The sequence below is a fragment of the Corythoichthys intestinalis genome, chromosome 5, assembly GCF_030265065.1.
Source record: "Corythoichthys intestinalis isolate RoL2023-P3 chromosome 5, ASM3026506v1, whole genome shotgun sequence".
Taxonomy (NCBI): domain Eukaryota; kingdom Metazoa; phylum Chordata; class Actinopteri; order Syngnathiformes; family Syngnathidae; genus Corythoichthys; species Corythoichthys intestinalis.
Window position 1 is genome coordinate 40191999 of NC_080399.1, and position 18363 is coordinate 40210361.

General features: G+C 38.8%; 1 protein-coding gene across 3 annotated transcripts in view; it reads right to left on the bottom strand.

Moving 5' to 3' along the window:
• Positions 1 to 6467, bottom strand: part of bicd1a (bicaudal D homolog 1a) — a 42564-nt gene extending 36097 nt beyond the window's left edge. The window contains exon 1 of one of the 3 annotated variants that reach the window (XM_057836706.1): positions 6018 to 6248. In XM_057836706.1, coding sequence (XP_057692689.1) covers positions 6018 to 6233 — 216 coding nt within the window. In that variant the 5' untranslated portion in view covers positions 6234 to 6248. Of the gene's footprint in view, positions 1 to 6017 lie in introns of all 3 variants that reach the window. The other 2 variants (XM_057836704.1, XM_057836705.1) reach the window with 2 other exon arrangements.
• Positions 6468 to 18363: the final 11896 nt, after the last annotated feature.

Genomic DNA, 18363 nt, shown 5'->3' on the forward strand with positions numbered 1-18363 from the left:
TTGCTGTGAATAGAAGCGTGCGACAGAGAGATGAGACCGGGAGGTGTTTTTTTGTGGAAGTAATATCACCTCAAGAAAATGTTCCCTGTGCCAAGCCAAAGCATGGACTGACAGGAAAGGAACATATGGCAACATTTGTGGATGACATTTTAAAAAACTACATTAAGTTATTTTTCCAGCGATGTTTTGACATTACACCAGACACCCACCTCACCTATAACTACACCTTTGGAAGGATTATTTTAATATCTTTGGCAAAGCATAGACCAGCGTTAAGAGGACTCTTAACACAGCATGGAAAGGGCTTTGGCCTGCATTGATTTTTGAGAGGAACAGGATAGGATTTTTACTGCCTGAAATTAACGTTCATCATAGAGATCATCCTTTTTGCAACACAGTTAGGTTAAATGTGGACGAGGATTATGTTGTCAAGGAGTTACTGTATTTTTCGGACTATAAATCACAGTTTTTTTTCATAGTTTGGCTGGGGGTGTGACTTATACTGTGGAGCGACTTATGTGTGAAATTATCAACACATTATTATATCATTTCACAGGTTATTTTGGTGTTTTATTTATTTAATTATTTATTGTCATCATCATCGGTATCATTGACAGTTACAAGATGTGATATGATTAACCCGAAAGAAGAAAAAAAAAACGAAGAAAAAGACAAGGGCTGACGGTAGAATCATATGCTTATCAAGTCCCGTCCCCTTCAACCAAGGACGCACAATCAATACATGGTAGAGTAGGCATTATACATTGCGATACATGAGCGGCTTTTTTTTGTTTTGTTTGTTTTCACATGAAATTTCTTCCCAAAAGTTATTGATTGGCCATAACACTTGGGTAAAGTTGTCGATCAATTGTGAGTTCATCGATTAGGGTGAGTGTCAGATTTGTGTAAGGAGGAATAGCCAAGGGAGCCATGGAGGCCCACCTCCGCCGCAATTCGCTCAGGTGGGTTAGTCTTCATCTGCCCTGGCCTGGTTCCCGCGAGCGAGCATCTCTTGGTCCCGGATCTCCGTAATAATTTTCGTCACCATTTGAGCGGCGGTAACACTTGACGCTGCTTGGTCCATCTTCACCTTGGACAAATCATCACAGGCCTTGTTGAGGCTGACGCACCCCGCATTGACAGCGTCGCCGATGTTGCGAGCAAGCTCCATTGCTTCTCAGTGTTGCCGCATCACTCTCACAGAGAAACGGTGCATCCAAAGGGCACCAATAAGCAGCAGGAGGGCGAGAACCAGCAGTGTGCCGAAAATGAACATCCTCGATTTGAAGAGCTGTACATATGGGCCTCCACTTCCCCTAGCCATCCTCCGTATATCCAGACGTGAAGGTGTTGGCCGGACATGGGCGTCGGCTCGATGGAGGTCGCATTGTTGAAAAAATTCTGTCCAGTGAACTCAGCTACCAGTTCAGCTACTCCATTGTACACAATTTTTACAGTTTAAATCAAGTGGACAGCATGCACATATGACAGCAGTTAATGTTCTGCATTTAAAACGGGGCTTATTTTTAAGGCATGCTATGTTGTGACTACTTTATCTTCGCCCCTGACATTCCAATCATTTATTTGTTGTTTTGGAGTGACACTGATGGTTTGGTAAACTTGTTAACATGTTCTTTATGCTATAGTTATCTGGATAACTCTTAATAGCTATGTTATGTTAACATACAGACCATGTTCACATTTCGTTGTTCATGCATCATGTTACATTATCATACTGTACACCTATTCAGCATGTTGTTCTCTATTGTATTTTTATTTTAAATTGCCTTTCAAGATGGCATATCTGTTATATGTGTTGGATTTTATCAAGTAAATTTCCCCCCAAAATGCGACTTATACTCTGGTGCGACTTACATGTTTTTTTTTTCCTCTTCATTGCGCATTTTTGGGCTGGTGCGATTTATACTCAGGTGCGACTTATAGTCCGAAAAATACGGTAGGTGATGAGCACATCACCGAGTTGACTGCAGAGGAGATTCTTTGTTTTCATGAAGAACAACAGAAAGGGGGTTTGGAGTATGAGGAAACAGTTGTGGGTTTTCCTTCGACTAGAAAAAAAGAAATGCGTATATGATGGGAGAACAATCAGTGTTTACTCCTGTACACCTTCCCTGGCAAAACTGTAGCCAGTAGAACCCTCCCTTTTTTTTAATGATAGCCTAATGCAGGGGTCACCAACCCGCGGCTCTAGAGCCGCATCTTTAGCGCTGCCCTAGGGGCTCCCTGGAGCTTTTTCAAAAATATTTGAAAATGGAAAAAGACGGGGCAGGAAAACATATCTTTAGTTTTAATATGGTTTCCGTAGGAGGACTAACATGACACAAACATTCTCGTAATTCATTAATATTGTAATGAAAAAGGCGGCATCGAACAACAGTGTAGTCACGTGGTGCATCATTCACTGGAGGGAAAATACGCCTATTTTAAAACTGTTTTCACGTATAGGGCGCACTTCATTATAAGGCGCAGTAGTAGTAGTAGTCGTAATAGTAATAGTAGTAGTGGATGGCATTGCATTATGCATCCACAAGATGGAGCTGAGCTAACCAATATTGATCTGTATATACAGCACATCGGATTATAAGGCGCACTGTCGGCTTTTGAGAAAACTGAAGGCTTTCAGATGCGCCTTATAATGCGGAAAATACGGTAATCATGGAGGCTTATTATGTATTTGTAGCCAACTTAGTTATTTTGATAGTAGGCTAATATAGCTAAGATAAATATATGTGGCGCTCCAATATGGCTCTTTCAACATTTCCAATACGTCTCTTTTAACATGAGGCCCCTGGCCTAATGAATCGTTACAGACACACTATAAAGAAACAGGTGTTACAGGATAGATTTTTGGTGAAGCTTATGAACCTTATGAAGCCCAGCCTGGTCTCGGTGCTACGGCTGCAAAGAGCAGGCAGAAAGAGTGAAGTCATCAGTCAGTCAATAGGAAGTCATCTCATCAGAAGTTGGCTAGGGTCATTCATCCCTCAAGATGTAAATTTCATTTTGTATTCTTCACAATTGTTGCTTAAAGTTGAAGGGAAAAGGTACCGTTCTCGCACACACCATATTATTGTTTGCATTAGTCTAACACATTCATCTAACTATAGTTTAGGAAGACTTCACTCAGTGCCCTTGACACAGAAAAGTTAATCACCTTATCGGGGCTCCTGAGGAGGAAAAGGAAAAATTGTACCATTTCTCGTAGGCACCGTCTAACTGTTTGCATTACTCGAAAACACGTAATATAATTAACCAGGGAATTGTATCATTTCTCATATTTACTGTAGGACTGCACCTAATATAAAATAAACAGCACACCATAGTTTAATGAAAAGCAGCATAGATACACAACGACATCTTATCATAGAAGCCCAACATATGCGTCACGAGCAAGATTGACGCACCAAAACTTGCAAATCAGTTCTGCAAGGACAAAGCGCTCTTTGTCCTAACACAAGTAGAGCCAGCCCGGATAACAAAGTTGATAGCGGGCGCTTGAGACGTCAAGACCAGTGTCACTCGCGGTGGCAACCACATCCCATCCGCGCACGAACCTAAGCCGCCCAAAGCCGCCCACAGAGGGGAGGACCCAAAAGCAATGCCCAGACACACCTTCGGCCAGCCCACTACACCACGGACTTAAAAAACACTGGACACTGAGATAAGCTGCTCGGAAACATGTAGCCTTGTTTTGGATCCAGAATTGTCCCTCCGTCGTCTGTTTTTGCTTTGGTTTTGACCATTGTCGACGAACAAATTGTCAACCTGCTTTCGGCGAGTCTTTTTCAAACTTTTGGAACATGGAGTCAGTACAAAGGGTTAACATCAAAGATGAACGCGCGGAGTTCCGCCTTCCCGATTGGCACGCGCGGGGACAGGATTGGCAGAGCGGCATTTTGTCCAGCTGTCGCTGTTTCCGTGCGCCTTGGCCGGGGGGGCGAATTCCAACAAAGTTAAAATGTCTTATTTGGTGTTGTGTGATTTTAGACTGGCTGTGAACGCACCAGAGGAACTTGTGACACGGCTTCAGTCAGTGTTGGCAGAACGACTTCACATTAATCATGGAGGACGCTAATCAATCAGTGCTGATTAAGTAAATGAATCAATGGCAGAATTACAATTACTACTCCGCCGTTGTTCGCGGACGGATTACATTGAGATTTACTAGCTATATCCTTGGAATGTCTATGCATCTTTCTTCGGACCCCTTTTTTTTTTTTGTAATGTGCCAGAGGTGATTAATTACATTATTTAATTGCAGATTCGAGTTAGCCAGTAGAAGCCATGTGCGCTCTTCTGTTGTGCTTTTCATGTCTCTGGGTTGAGAGCGAGCCGCACAGTCGTAGCTCATTTTTAACTTGTTTGTCCAACATGGAGGCCCCTCCGGTCTCCAATGTGGACAGTCCAAAAAAGGCAACTTTTTGTTTTTGACATCCTCACTTGAAAACTTGATATTAACTCATTGGCTGCTATTGGCAACTATCATTCATTGACAACCTTGCAAGTTAAAATGGACTTGATGTCTGATGCTGTCAATGCCGGCGAATGAATACTGTCCGAACTAATCCTTTGCATTAACTATTGAAGCCTGTTTGAGAGGCGACATGTCCTCTAAAACAACCCAAAGGTTCATTTGTGATGAATTCAATGCACTGACGATGAATCGAATGAATGAGACTTTCACTGGCATTTTAGGTAAAATTGTTTCTACTTTTGGACAAAAGATGTCACTTCATAATGAATTTGAAAACGGTCTCATGTAGATTTTCACACGCCACAGAAATGCACAATTAAATGTGTATACTGGGCCCTTCATGAACACATCAACTTTTTGGGGGGCTCACTACAGCAAATCATGTGTGTCTGGTGTCAACTTCATGTTCCTTTTGTTCTATTCATTTTTCCTGAAAATATGCACCGATGTTTCCTGTTTAGTTCAAATTTCTACAGCTTTACAAGCATTTGCCACAACACCCACAATAGTAGGCTACTTGTCACCCTGACATCTGATTTCAATTATTTGTTAACTCAGGGATGTCCCGATCGCATATTTTTGCATCCAAGTCTGATTCTGTATCGCCTGATTTTGAGAATCTGCCGATACTGTCACGATCTGATACCGAAAAAAAGTTTGTTTTTTAAACAAAAGTTCCAAACATGTCACTGTCCCACCGTGCCATCTTCATAATGTGAATTATTTATATTATATACAAGAATAAAGTACAAAAATGCTGGTCTTTATTAAGTGCTTCATTGAATGAATCCACTCACTTCCACTCACACTTTAACGCTAACGCTGCTGAGAACAGCCTCTTACCTATACAATGAGTTGCCACAGCACACTGATGCAAGTTCAACGATGATTGACACATGTGTGCCTTTGATCGTAGCGCTACCAAGCTTCTCTGGCAACATCGAAGCTACAAACCTGTCAAACATCATTAACTTTAAGTACCAAACGCAAGCTGGACAATTTGGCCTGCTTAGCAGAAGGGGGAATGAGAGGCTGGTGCGCTGTACAAGCATGAAGCAGAATGACTTATTATTATTAATTACATTAAAATTACAAAAACATAAATATATTTTTTAAATTAAACACCCAATCCTTTTCAACCGATTCCGATCCTCTGAAAAATGGCACCATCGGGCCGATTTCCGATCACATGATCTGGGGCATTTGTGTACACAAGATAATATGAAAGTCTCATTATTTGTTTATGTGTTTTAACACGTTCAGTCAACAGCCATATGCTTGACATCCCTTATTTATAACAGAAAAGTGTCATGAATGTGAATTCATGCATGATTTCATCTTTCTTGATGAAAACCGATATTGTCAGAGATACAAATAATTGAACATCCATCTCAACTTTAGTGAGTTAAAGGATGCTCCTCTTTGTTTCTCGAGCTGACTTATCATCAACGTCACATACTGCAGGTGCATAGACACCATCAGCTGTTGTGAGTGAATGAATGAGGGTCCCTCAGGCTCCTACCTCCTGTAATTGTTCCAACTCCTTCTTTAGAGCTTCCTGCTCGCTCTCCAGTTCGGCACACTTGTTCTTCAGCGCCTGGTTCTCCTCCAGGACCACCAACCCGCATTCGGCAGCCCGGATCTTCTCCCGGTTGGCTTCGCTCAGCTCCTGAGCCAGCCTTTCCACCTCGACCCGGTACTGCTCCACCGACTCCGCGCATCCCGCACCGGCCGCCATCGCCCCTTACTTGTCCGGCTCTCTCCGGCCCCCCCACCCCCACCCAGCCTGTTGGTCTGCGGTTCTCTCCCGCTCTCTCCTCTCCAGCGCAAAGGCGGGCTGTAGGAGGATGGGATGCGGAATATACGCCCCCCCCCCTACCTTGGATAGCGGCCCGAAAGTCAAGATAGGAGCTCCAATTTTTATATTTGCCTCCACAAATAGCTGAGACGCATCATTAAACGAACCGGACCAGCACATGAAGAAGAATTCGTGTGCTTTCAAAGCAGGTCACTATGGAAAACAAGGCGTCATTTCTGCTCTTTCACGAGTGAAAGGGCGCCACCTGTAGCCCTTTGCATGTCAGTACATTTCCCCATCAACTCCACCCATTGTATAGTAATTGTTATTGTAAAACTAAAAAAATTCCATGCCCGATCGCCTCATTCAAACGTTCACGATAGGACAACAAGGGCCATAAACAGAATATTCGCGGGGTGAAAAGTTTAAATCCAAGACCTTGTTCGGTTTTATCAGTCCTTATCAGCTCATGGCATTTATGGGATTGATAGTCAAGTGATGCTTGTGTTCCGCAGCACAATTACTTGTATTGTGTAGCAAAATTACTCCAATGAACCCCGAGCAAAATAAAGGGATAAACGATTCTTGGATCCATGTTAGTAGCATCAATGCTTGAAAAGCAGCAGAAATCACCATTTGATTATTGTATGGAAGAATTGGCCATCAACACTACAGATGTTTGCATAGACTTGTAAAGAACATAATGTCATGACTCTCTTGAGTTTTCACTTATTTCTATAACTCAGATTTTTCTCTGAGAGACTGGAACAAAATATTTATATTATAAAGCGCACCTGATTTTAAGCCGCAACAGCTAAATTTCACAGTTTTAGAAATAAATCTACATATATGCCATACCTGACTATAAACTGCAGGTGTCCATATCTTAACATTGTATATTTACATATATGTTAGACACAACTATTTCGTTGATCACAAATATATTTATTAACCAGATAAACACGCATCAACATCACCAACACGTGTTGTCTGAATGCTTAAATACAAACTAACTTTAAAAAACAGGTCACTACATTTGCAGAGATATTTCCCTTGCCTTCTAAACTTGAAGTGGATTAAATCCTCTAAATAACAGTTAACAGCCGGCGCTAACCCTTATATAGCAGCTTTATTGTAGCATACTGTGGAAATAGAATTCTCCGAGTGTCAGTTGAAAACAGCTAATCAAAGCTAGCATCGCGTTTTCTTGTCGTAGCAAATAGTGGATGTCCATCCATTTTAAAATTGTTCTTTGTCGCAACATTTAGAATCAGATGGAGCCATATACATCTGTAAAATACAAGTATAACACCATTAAAATCCTGAGTTTTTGAGTAAGTATGATGAGCTACTGGCAAACTTTATCGGTGCTAGTGTAGCGGAAAGCCATTCTTTTAAAATATTCCTAATTATGCAATTTTATTATTTTTAACAAGAGAGTATGAAGCTCGCTTGTCAAAAAAAATAAAAGAATCCATATATAAACCGCTTCCTTATAAAAGCCGCAGGGTAGAAACGGCGAGAAAAAAATAGCGGCTTATAGTCCGAAAAATACGGTAATTCTTTCTCACACAAAGAAAAAACAAAAAAAAAAACCACCCTTCCTTCTAACTTATTGGTTAACAGGAAAAAATGACCAAATCTGCTCAAAGGTTGGCTCTTAGGGCACAGTTGGGTCATTGGCCAACAGGACGATGACCCAAAACACATAAGGAATGGTAATGTAGTGGCTAAATAAAGCTAGAATTACGATTTTAGAATAGCCTTCTCAAAATTCTGGCTTAAACCCCAATGAGAATATGTGCACATGTGCTGAAAAAACAAATCCATGTCAGAGAGCCACAAAATGCTGTTAAAAATATTCTGTGTCCACTGTTTATGTCAAACAAACAAGAAATGTGTTGTTTGTAATGGCCACACAGGCTGATGCTATGCAAATTGTGTAAAGAGTTTTGAAAATGTGTCGGAAGTATTTGACAGGACGATTGATAAAAACTGCAACTGCCATCTACACTGACAGCACCCCCCAAATTCATTATACAATATTGTGAACTGACATTGAAAATGTGATTAATTTAACTATTTAAAAAAATGAATGAACGGTACATGCATATGAACGTCATATTTCTCCAACATCGTCAGCTGACCCACAGGCAACCTCAATTTACAAGCTCAAATTAAGATAAGCACAGGTGGTCAAAAAGTCAAACAAATGAACATAGGCGGCAAATTATCTTATCGCCCTCAAGGAAATTCGGTTCCACGAAAATCGCATAGCGACTGCACGAACCTGCAGCACAAAAAAATGATTGCAGCTTGTGTGGTGTGTTAAACAGACACAACTGTGCTATTTAAAGAAAACATTTATTGTAAAGAAATGACCTTTGCTCATAACATAAAAGTCATGAATAAAAATGTGCTTTGTCAAAAAGTAATGTTGTCATCATTTAAAAGAATTGCAGTCCCTTGTCCCAGTCACTCAGGGTTTACATACAGAGTTCTGTGAGGTGTCAAATGTGTGCTGATCAGCATGTTGGGTGGTAATTTTGGAGTTAGGAGCAGTCTTGAATTCAACGATTCCTGTGGGAAAAATGGCAGCCAATACCTTGCGTCAAGCTGTGCGTTCTGATGGAGGAGCAGAGGAATACAGGTTGAAAACAAGTTGTCCCAAAAGAATAATTCATTTGATATTAGCCTTCAACTGCCTGGGTGATTTGTCATCATGACAACAGTACACATGTATGCAATTAGCTTTTTTTTTTTTTTTTTTTTTTAATGTTAAAAAAAAAAAAAAAAAAAAAAAAAAAAATCGGCATCTGTTGTGTGCAGCGGTATGGAGTGCAAGTATCAATATTTTGGTTACTTTTTCAGGCACTGCTACTTATTGTCACAGCACTCGGTGTTGTAACAGTGCATATAATGAGTACAACAACAATAACATTGTATTTACTTGTATCATATTTAAAATTTACCTCAAAAAGAAACTGCTGTTTATTGTTCAAGCGTAAATGCTGTTTGTCTGTTGGAGGAATCTCTGTCAATGTTTCAGTCTTCCTCCATTTAGCTCGACGGTTCTGGAACCAAATCTTAGGAATAGTAGAAAAACAACATATGAATGTTATTTATGACTGCATTTATGAAGACATACAATCATTACTTTAAAATAATTCTTGAAGCGTACAAGTGTGAATAATGATAATAACAATGTGCACCTGTATGCACCCCTCATTGAGGAGCAGATATGAGGCGAGCTGCTCTCTGATGATGACATCTGGGTAGTGAGTCTGCTGAAAAACCTTCTCCAGCTCCTGAACCTGGGTAGGTGTAAACGTCACCCTGGTCTGTCTCTTTTTTCTAACAACTATAATAAAATAAACAACAACAACAAAAAAAGAGTTGTAACACTATTTAAAAAAAAGGGGAGGACCAGGTGACACAATAAAATGATTTTTCCCTAGCTGAAAATTCATAATGATACGAGAATGAATTTGAAAGTTTAACGGATAGATTAAACAAACAAAACAAAACAAAAAACAAAAAAACAAACAAAACAAAACCAAAAAAAAAATATATATATAAATATTATTATTATTATTATGTTAAGATAATGATGCTGCACTGTATTGTATATTGCTTGATGTTTTATGTTTTACTGAGACCAACATCCACCAGCATCATATATTGGGTGTTTACCACCATTTATTACTCTGCTGTATTTCGATAACAAAATACTTCAAGATAGTTAATTGAAAATTTCTAAGTAAAAATTTAATTCATACTGTATGCACTGTAGTAGCAGCAATTGGGTGCTTGTAATACTACAACTTTATTATTGTGCTAGCTTATCTCTAACACATTTTTTAATGTTATTGTTGCCCATACACTTCTATGTCGTTCTTCCGTTAGTTTTGATTTTGTTTTGTTTGAGGTAATACTCACTGGTACATTTTGTGGTGGATTTTGAAGACTCTTCATGTTGTCTGATGTCTGGGTTTTCTTTTTGCGTAAACAAAAATGGTCATTAAAAAAGTTGTGTAACAATACATAAGCAATTAACATAAGCTTCATGAGGAGTGCATACCTGCACAAACAAGCTGATTTGATATCCTGGTGTTTTCCTTGATAACAGACCAGTCGCGATGCATTTTTCTTACTTCTCTGATGCAGGTAGGCTTCCTGAGAATCTCCTCAATGGAATGAGATAATTTTTGGCATGATTTCCGGTCAGATCCCTTCTCGCGATCATTCCACACTTCCAGCATTTTAACCAATGTGTTATATAGCATTCAATGTATTGTTCAGAACAGAACCCCTCTAGAATAGCACAGACGATTAAGAAAATTTCCCTTTGGCGTTTCTCTTCTGCTATTAGGTGCTTATCTTGCACTCTGCTCCTTGAAAGGTGAGGACATCCAGGTTGCCCACTTTCATCTTGTGGCCCATGAACAACCTGCATCACATGGTCATCATAGAGGAGGAGCTTCTAGGAAAATGCTTATCAGCATCTGAAAGTTTTCTTGTTAGTGTAAACCAAAAAGCAAACTCACGTCTTCTGCGTTCGTGTGTGCATTACATTTATTGTATGATTAGGCAATGGGAAACTGCCATTGGTTAAAGTGTGATTCAGTTTTAAAACACAGCTCCTTTAAAGTGGAGCTCATTTTTTGTCTTATCAAGACATTTATTGGAGTTGTAATCTTTATCACCTTGTCCCTTCTATGCCCTCTCTCACACCTAAATTCACCTCTCAGTATTTGAGGAAATACACTCACACTGACCTCTTGTGGAATATGATGAAAATATCTATACTATAAAATCACAGCGCGTAAAGACCATTATAATTTTACAAGCGACTGCAATTTCTGGGAAAATTTTGGGAACACATCCTGTTGTTCTGATGTCACTTCCTGTTTATTTGAGGACATTTTGGGTAGACATCCTGTTGATATCAGGTCAGGTCCTGTTGATTTGGGGACACTTCCTCTTGATATCAGGTCATAATTTAATGATAATAATTTAATATTTTTATTAGCAGTCAGTGCATAATTTTAATGTTTCCGCTGTGTCTTAGCGCAGTATTTCTTAACACAAAAATCTCTTATATGAAAAAGCCCCCAAAGACCCACCCCCAAAAGACATTTTGTGTGTGTTTTTTTTTTTTTTTTTTTTTTGAGATATTGCTGCCTCAAGTTTTTTGTGGGGCATACTGGGCACCCATGGTCCACCCCATAGTGATGCTTGTGAATCCAGCGCAACAATTTTTTTTCAGAAACCACGAGCTGAGAGGCTCCAACTGACGTGTTATGGTGTGCAGTAAAAAATATCCCACCAGTGATATATACAATACAGTGCCTTGCAAAAGCATTCGTCTCCGTTGAACTTTTCAAACTCAAGCCACATTTCAGGCTTCAAACATAAAGATATCAAATTTAAATTTTTTGTGAAGAATCAACAACAATTGTGACACAATCGTGAAGTGTAATGAAATTTATTGGATATTTGATACTTTTTTAACAAATATAAACCTGAAAAGTGGGGCGTGCAATAATATTCAGCCCCCTTGCATTAAAAGGTTCCTCGATCTTAAAGACAAATAGGCTCAAATAAACCACAGTTGTTCTCTTGTACTAAAATATGTTGTTAGGAACACATAAAATGTTAAATCAATCAATATTTTATAATATTTAGTACATATTTTGACCGATAGTTGGCGCCATGTTTTGCGGGCTCGGAGTGATGACGTAATTAGGACGTTTCCAATTGTGTACTGCTGCCTAAACTCGCTAAGTAAAATGCCATGATGTGCTGCTTTTGGATGCAATTTCCAGTCAAATGGAAACAAGCGGAGTGATGTGAGTCCACAGATTTCCTATTGACATGAAGAGGAGAAAGGTTTGGGAAAATGCCTGTAGACTGACAAAACTTTCCAAAGACCCAAGGCTTTGTTCTCGCCATTTTTCTCCTACTGCGTTCAAGGCTTTTAGTCGACGACAACTCATGAAAGAGCTCACCGGAGCGGCTGGATATCAGCGGAGACTAAAATCAAATGCTGTTCCAACAATTTTCCCTCACAAGAAGCCTAAACACGCTCGGATAGCGAGTGAAATGCTCACAATAAAGCGCCAATGACAAGAAAATGCTGGCCGCTCCCTTAAGCGGGAAAGCCGCTCCTGTGGCTACAGCGGTAGGCGAACCTTCTGGCGTACCACTAGTCACAGAAGAAGCTGATAATTCACCTCTACCGTCAGTTCATCAAGCAGTAGTTGTGTCTGTTCAGTATTCACCTAATATGAGTGATGCTGCCACTCAAACTGATCCAGACACGTCCAATGCAGCGATACAGTGGCCAGCTGATGCGCCGAGCACTTAATATAGACCACCCTTACGTAGCTACACATGTGTTGGATGTACAAGACATAGAGGACACTCGATCCAGAGGACAGTCAGCCATGACACGACTCCAATCCTGACTATCACACGTGTGCATTCATAGTTTATTACCTTCAGTGAGAGTTTATAATGTCAATAGTCATGCAAGTAAAAATGCATGAATGACAAGGTGTGTTTAAACTTTGGGCCTGGCAACGACAGCTCTGGATGCTAACTAGCTAGATAATTATATTGGAATAAGTTTGATCACATAATAACTCACCTTGAAGATCTACTAACAAAAACCGGAGTTCTCAACAGCATACGCTCTCTCGCTCCGTTGTCATTGAGACGCACTTGCCGCAAGTACATCACCAGTTCTGCCCAACTCTTGTCTTATCAGGTATTTCCTGCTCTGCATTTTGCCTTTGTTGCTCGTCTTGTGAACGACAGACAGTGCTGTCCTGCTCTTCACTTTTCCACTCTGGTTCAAATTGGAAGGGCAGAACCGACGACATGTTGGGGAAGCTAACGAGTGACACGCTGGAAGTTCGACAGCGGGCACGGCGACGTCACCGCACTGCGACGTCAACAAGAATGGCGACCTATCACTTAGAATAATTTTACAAATTATATTAAAACGAAAACATGAAGAGAGGCTTTAATATCAAATTATTATAACTCATACTAACATTCATCTTTTAAGAATTACTTGTCTTTAAGATTGAGGATCCCTTTAATACTTTGTAGCCCCACCTTTTGTTGCAATGGCGTATCGCACGCATGCTATTTTTAGACCGTGACGTCGCATCTTGGCCATTCCAGGACTCTCCATTTTTTCCTTTTCAGCAATGCCTTTGTGGATTTACTGGTATATTTTGGGTCATTGTCATGTTACAGGATCCAGTTTCGCTTCAGCTTTAATTTTTTTCAAAGATGATCTCACATGTTCCTCAAGCACCCTTTGATACACAATAGAATTCATGGTGGATTCTATGATGGTGAGCTGGCCAAGTCCTGCCACAGCAAAGTATCCCCAAACCATGACACTTCCATCTCCACGCGTCACAGTTGATTTGAGGTTCTTTTCCTGGAATGCTGTATTGGGTTTACGCCAAACATGTCCTCTGTTCTGGTGTCCAAATAATTCGAAGAGCATTATTGCAGAAGTCCTGGTCTTTGTCTTCATTCACTCTGGCAAATTTTAGGTTAAATTTGTGTGGTCTGTTTCTGATTGTACAGGAATGCACTTTCACATAAACAGGAGCAAGAGCCTGCTGTAGGTCCCGTGATGAGATTTTAGGGTTTATGGGGACTTCTTTTAGCATCTTGCGGTCTGCTCTCTGAACTTGCTTGGACGGACAGACCTGGGCATGTGGCAGTTGTTTTGAATGTCCTCCACTTGTAGACTATTTTCCGGACAGTGGAATGGCGGATTTTAAATTCTTTTGATTTCTTTTGAAATCCCTTACCAGACTCGTCTTCAACGTCTACAATATTCTTTCTAAAGGCCCCAGACAGCTCATTTGAACTCATCATGCTGTTTTCTCTCACTTCAACAGTCAGTCGCTGTTGAAAGTATTTTGCGTTGAGGAGTAAGGCAAACTTTCTTCAGACGGATGTCAAAGACTGGGAGATTGCTGCAAAAAGCGCCTCACTGAAGTTATTTCAGCCGAAGGCAGTAACAGTAGCTATTAGGTGGTAGGGTGTCCTAACTTTTTCTTCAGTTAGAATATGCATTTATGTTGATATATTTGGTTTAATGAGTAAAAAAATGTTAATTTTTGTTGTTTACCTGCAATTAAATCACTTTCTTTTCCAGAGATAAAGAATTATAAGATCAGACATTGATATGTGAACATTTCTATATCAAGAACTGAATATTTAGTGGGGTGTCCTAATTTTTCCCACATGACTGTATATTTATATTAGGGCTGTCAAACGATTTAAAGTTTTTATTGAGTTAATCACAGCTTAAAAATTAATTAATTGTAATTGATCGCAATTCAAACCATCTATTAAATATGCCATATTTTTCTGTAAATTATTGTTCGAATGGAAAGATAAGACACAAGACGGATATATACATTCAACATATTGTACATAAGTACTGTATTTGTTTATTATAACAATAAATCAACAAGATGGCATTAACATTATTAACATTCTGTTAAAGCGATCCATGTATAGAAAGACTTGTAGTTCTTAAAAGATAAATGTTAGTACAAGTAATAGAAATTTTATATTGAAACTCCTCTTAATGTTTTCGTTTTAATAAAATTTGTAAAATTTTCAAACAAAAAATAAACTAATAGCTTGCCATTGTTGATGTCAATAATTACACAATGATCATGGTGCTGAAACCCATAAAATCAGTCGCACCCAAGCGCCAGCAGAGGACGACAAAACACCAAAAAACACAAGTAACAAATGGACATGACAATGTGCTGTCATTTTAATCTGTTTTAGCGGGGCATGCGCATTAAATGAGTCAAATATTTCAACGTGAATAATTTAAAAAATTAATTACTACCCGTTAACGCGATAATTTTGACAGCCCTAATTCATATATAAAAAATATATATACATGTAATTGTAAATACATGTATAAAATAATACCATGTTAATCAAATTTAAATAAATGAAATTAAAATGGATTAAAAAAAGAAAGTAGATTTTAAAGTAAATTATTTTTCATAGTATTTAACTCATTGCACGCCACTGACAGTGATGGACATGAAATTCGTTTAAACTGGGAGGACTGGCTACATGTGAATGATGACCTTTCAGTGTCACTGAGGGTGCGAGACGACCAATCCATCTTGTTTGGGAGGTATGAGTGAACAAATGGCAGCCAGTGAGTTAAATGAGTGCCTTGTAAGGTTTAAAAACAAAAAGTCATTATTCGTGCATGAAAGGCTAAATTAAACTCTACAATCAAACTATCCACACTTTTTCGATACAGTGCTCAGGATTGTCAGCAGACTCAAGTGCCAAATTATTTCACAGAAAAGTACCATGGTAATGAAATAAATCTGTGACCTTCACAGAATTAAAATGGGTTGTTTATCAATTCCAACTAGTCTCTGCGGCAAAGCTAAATATAAATTGTTGTTACTACAACATTGCGTCATGATGTGAAATTTCTTATGAATGTGATCAAACTTCCCCGTTATATTTAATAACTTTTTTCTCCTGATTAATGATGGGACAAATAGTAAATGATTGAGTCTGTTCTTGAGGAATTACCTTTTCCCCTCAGCGTTAGGGTCATGCATTAGACAAAAAAAAAAAAAAAAAAAAATCCAGTGGACCACTGAAACTAAAAGAAAAGGAAGTTGTTTTTTATCCAAAACCAGCCAGTCAAGTTCACTGCTTACCAATGTATACCCACTTGTAGTTAAAACTGTTATTTCTAGATTTTTAACCTCTGTGCTTCAATCAAATAAAACAAAGCAGACGGCTGTGTAGCAAATAATGCCTAATCATGTCATTTACGCTTCAGAACTGCACAGTCACGTGAACACAACAGAGGGTGTCCAATGAGGTCACGATGATTATCTGCTGATTTACTCTCTTCACATGCTTCAATTTGTCAGAGTCATGCTGTTTTTTAGGATGTAAGTTGTTTGGGTTGTTAACGCAATATTTGAAGCACTTTTTAGTAACCTCCCACCCTTTTAATAACAATTCTTGACAGCATTTGTAATTCATGACATTCATTTGGGAAATCTGTTTGAACAGACCAAATGATTTCAGACCATATTATTATTCACATCTCCCTAAATGAGCCAGATAATAGGTAGACTGAATGCCCAGACATGCTACACTTTCATAGCACTTTGTACTTTTTTCCCCTCCATTGTTCTGGTGTCACGATTCGCTGTATTTTTTTTTTTTTTTTTGCTGTGACCTAAATTATTGATTTGCTGTAAAGATACAGAATCCTGTGACTGGCCTGAGCTTTGTCTCAATTTGGACAAAAGCGCTCCATCTTGGGAACGTATCACAGTAATCCAGGAGATGTGGGATGCTATCAGATGCTTTGACCAATAAAGCTATTTAATCGAATTTTGGGTGGGGAAATACGATAGTTGCCCAAATTAGATAATTAAGTTAACATTAATACTTTCTTTGCATCATGTGCTGGTTTGGCAACATGTGTTAAGGAGACTTGACAAACCAAACTACTAGTTCAATCCAAAGTATAGTAAAAGTGCTATGTAGGTACAGTATGTGTTCACAATTGGCTTAAAATTACTTGTCCTACACTTTTCCTTCGAAATAGTCAGGCCTTACAAAATAATCAAATTGGGATAAGGAAAAATGCAGCTGTTTGTAAGGTAACTTAAGTTTACTAATACTAATTCAATTAAAAAGATTTATCTACCGTAGTTTCCAGACTATAACTCACAGTGTTTCTATCACTTTGGCTGGTCCCGAGGCTGCGACTTAGTATGTATAAAGGATTTGTCCACACTGACAGCAGCGAGAAAGGTGCTCTAAATTGACAGAGTTGTTCAGAAGTGAGTCCCGATATGTGGATTTATGGGTTGGATGGGGATTTGGAGTGAGGTCGAGAGTTTGGTAAACATTTTGTTACACAGTGCTGTTAAAGCTAAAATGATCATGGGGTACTCTAAAGGCAGTAATAAGAGGGAAACTGATTGCAATTACAAGTAACCTCAAAAAAGAACAAAAATGAAACAATATAAAACTTATATTGCAGATTTAAAGTCTGTAGAACAAACATATAAGAGGAACTACAATCATGACCCCAAAATTAAACAAACCCTGAAGGAAAAAGGAAGGCAATCAATGATTTACTTCAATTTGAAATTGAAACAAAAGCAAAGTATTTAAAATTGTTGACAAGACGTTTACGAAGACAACAGACTGAAAAGACAATTAACAAGATATATGACCCTAAAGTAAACCAACTTAAAAATGAACCAAAAGAAATTAAAATTAAATAAGATGCCAGGAAGTTATGGCTACCCGTCAGAAATGTTCAAGACATTTGGGGAGGAACTGACAACCCTGTTACGTGACGCTTTTAATTGCATTCTAATATAGGAAAAATCCCCACTTCCTGGACAGGAGCGATTATTACAGATCTTCCCGAGCCACAAAAAGATAAGGATTACGGTCAAAATTATAGACCAATATCAGTTCTGAATATACCAGATCTGATAGACGAAGATCAGTGTGGGTTTGTTAGAAATAGGCAAACACATGACAATGTTAGAAGAATGCTACATATCATACAAAAAATAAGAAAGGATAAAATACCAACAGCTTTAATCAGTCTGGATGCAGAAAAAGCGTTCGACAGGGTCAACTGGGAATGTTTATATTTAACTTTGGAGTGATTTGGTTTTAATGCTAGCTCGATCCAATGTATGAAATTAATTTATTGCAAACCCGCAGCAACAATAAAAGTGAATGGTTCACTGTCACAAAGATTCCAGCTACAACCCCTAGCAAAAAGTATGGAATCACCAGTCTCGAGCACACAGTCAGACATTTTATTATGTAGAACAAACTCACATAAAAAGCTTGAAAAAATAATGAATTAGTTCGAAAGTGAAACTCCTTGGCATTCAAAAACACTAAAAGAAATGAATAAAAACATGGTAGTCATTAAATGCTACTTTTATAGAGCAAGTGCAGGGAAATAAATACAGAATCACTCCAGTCT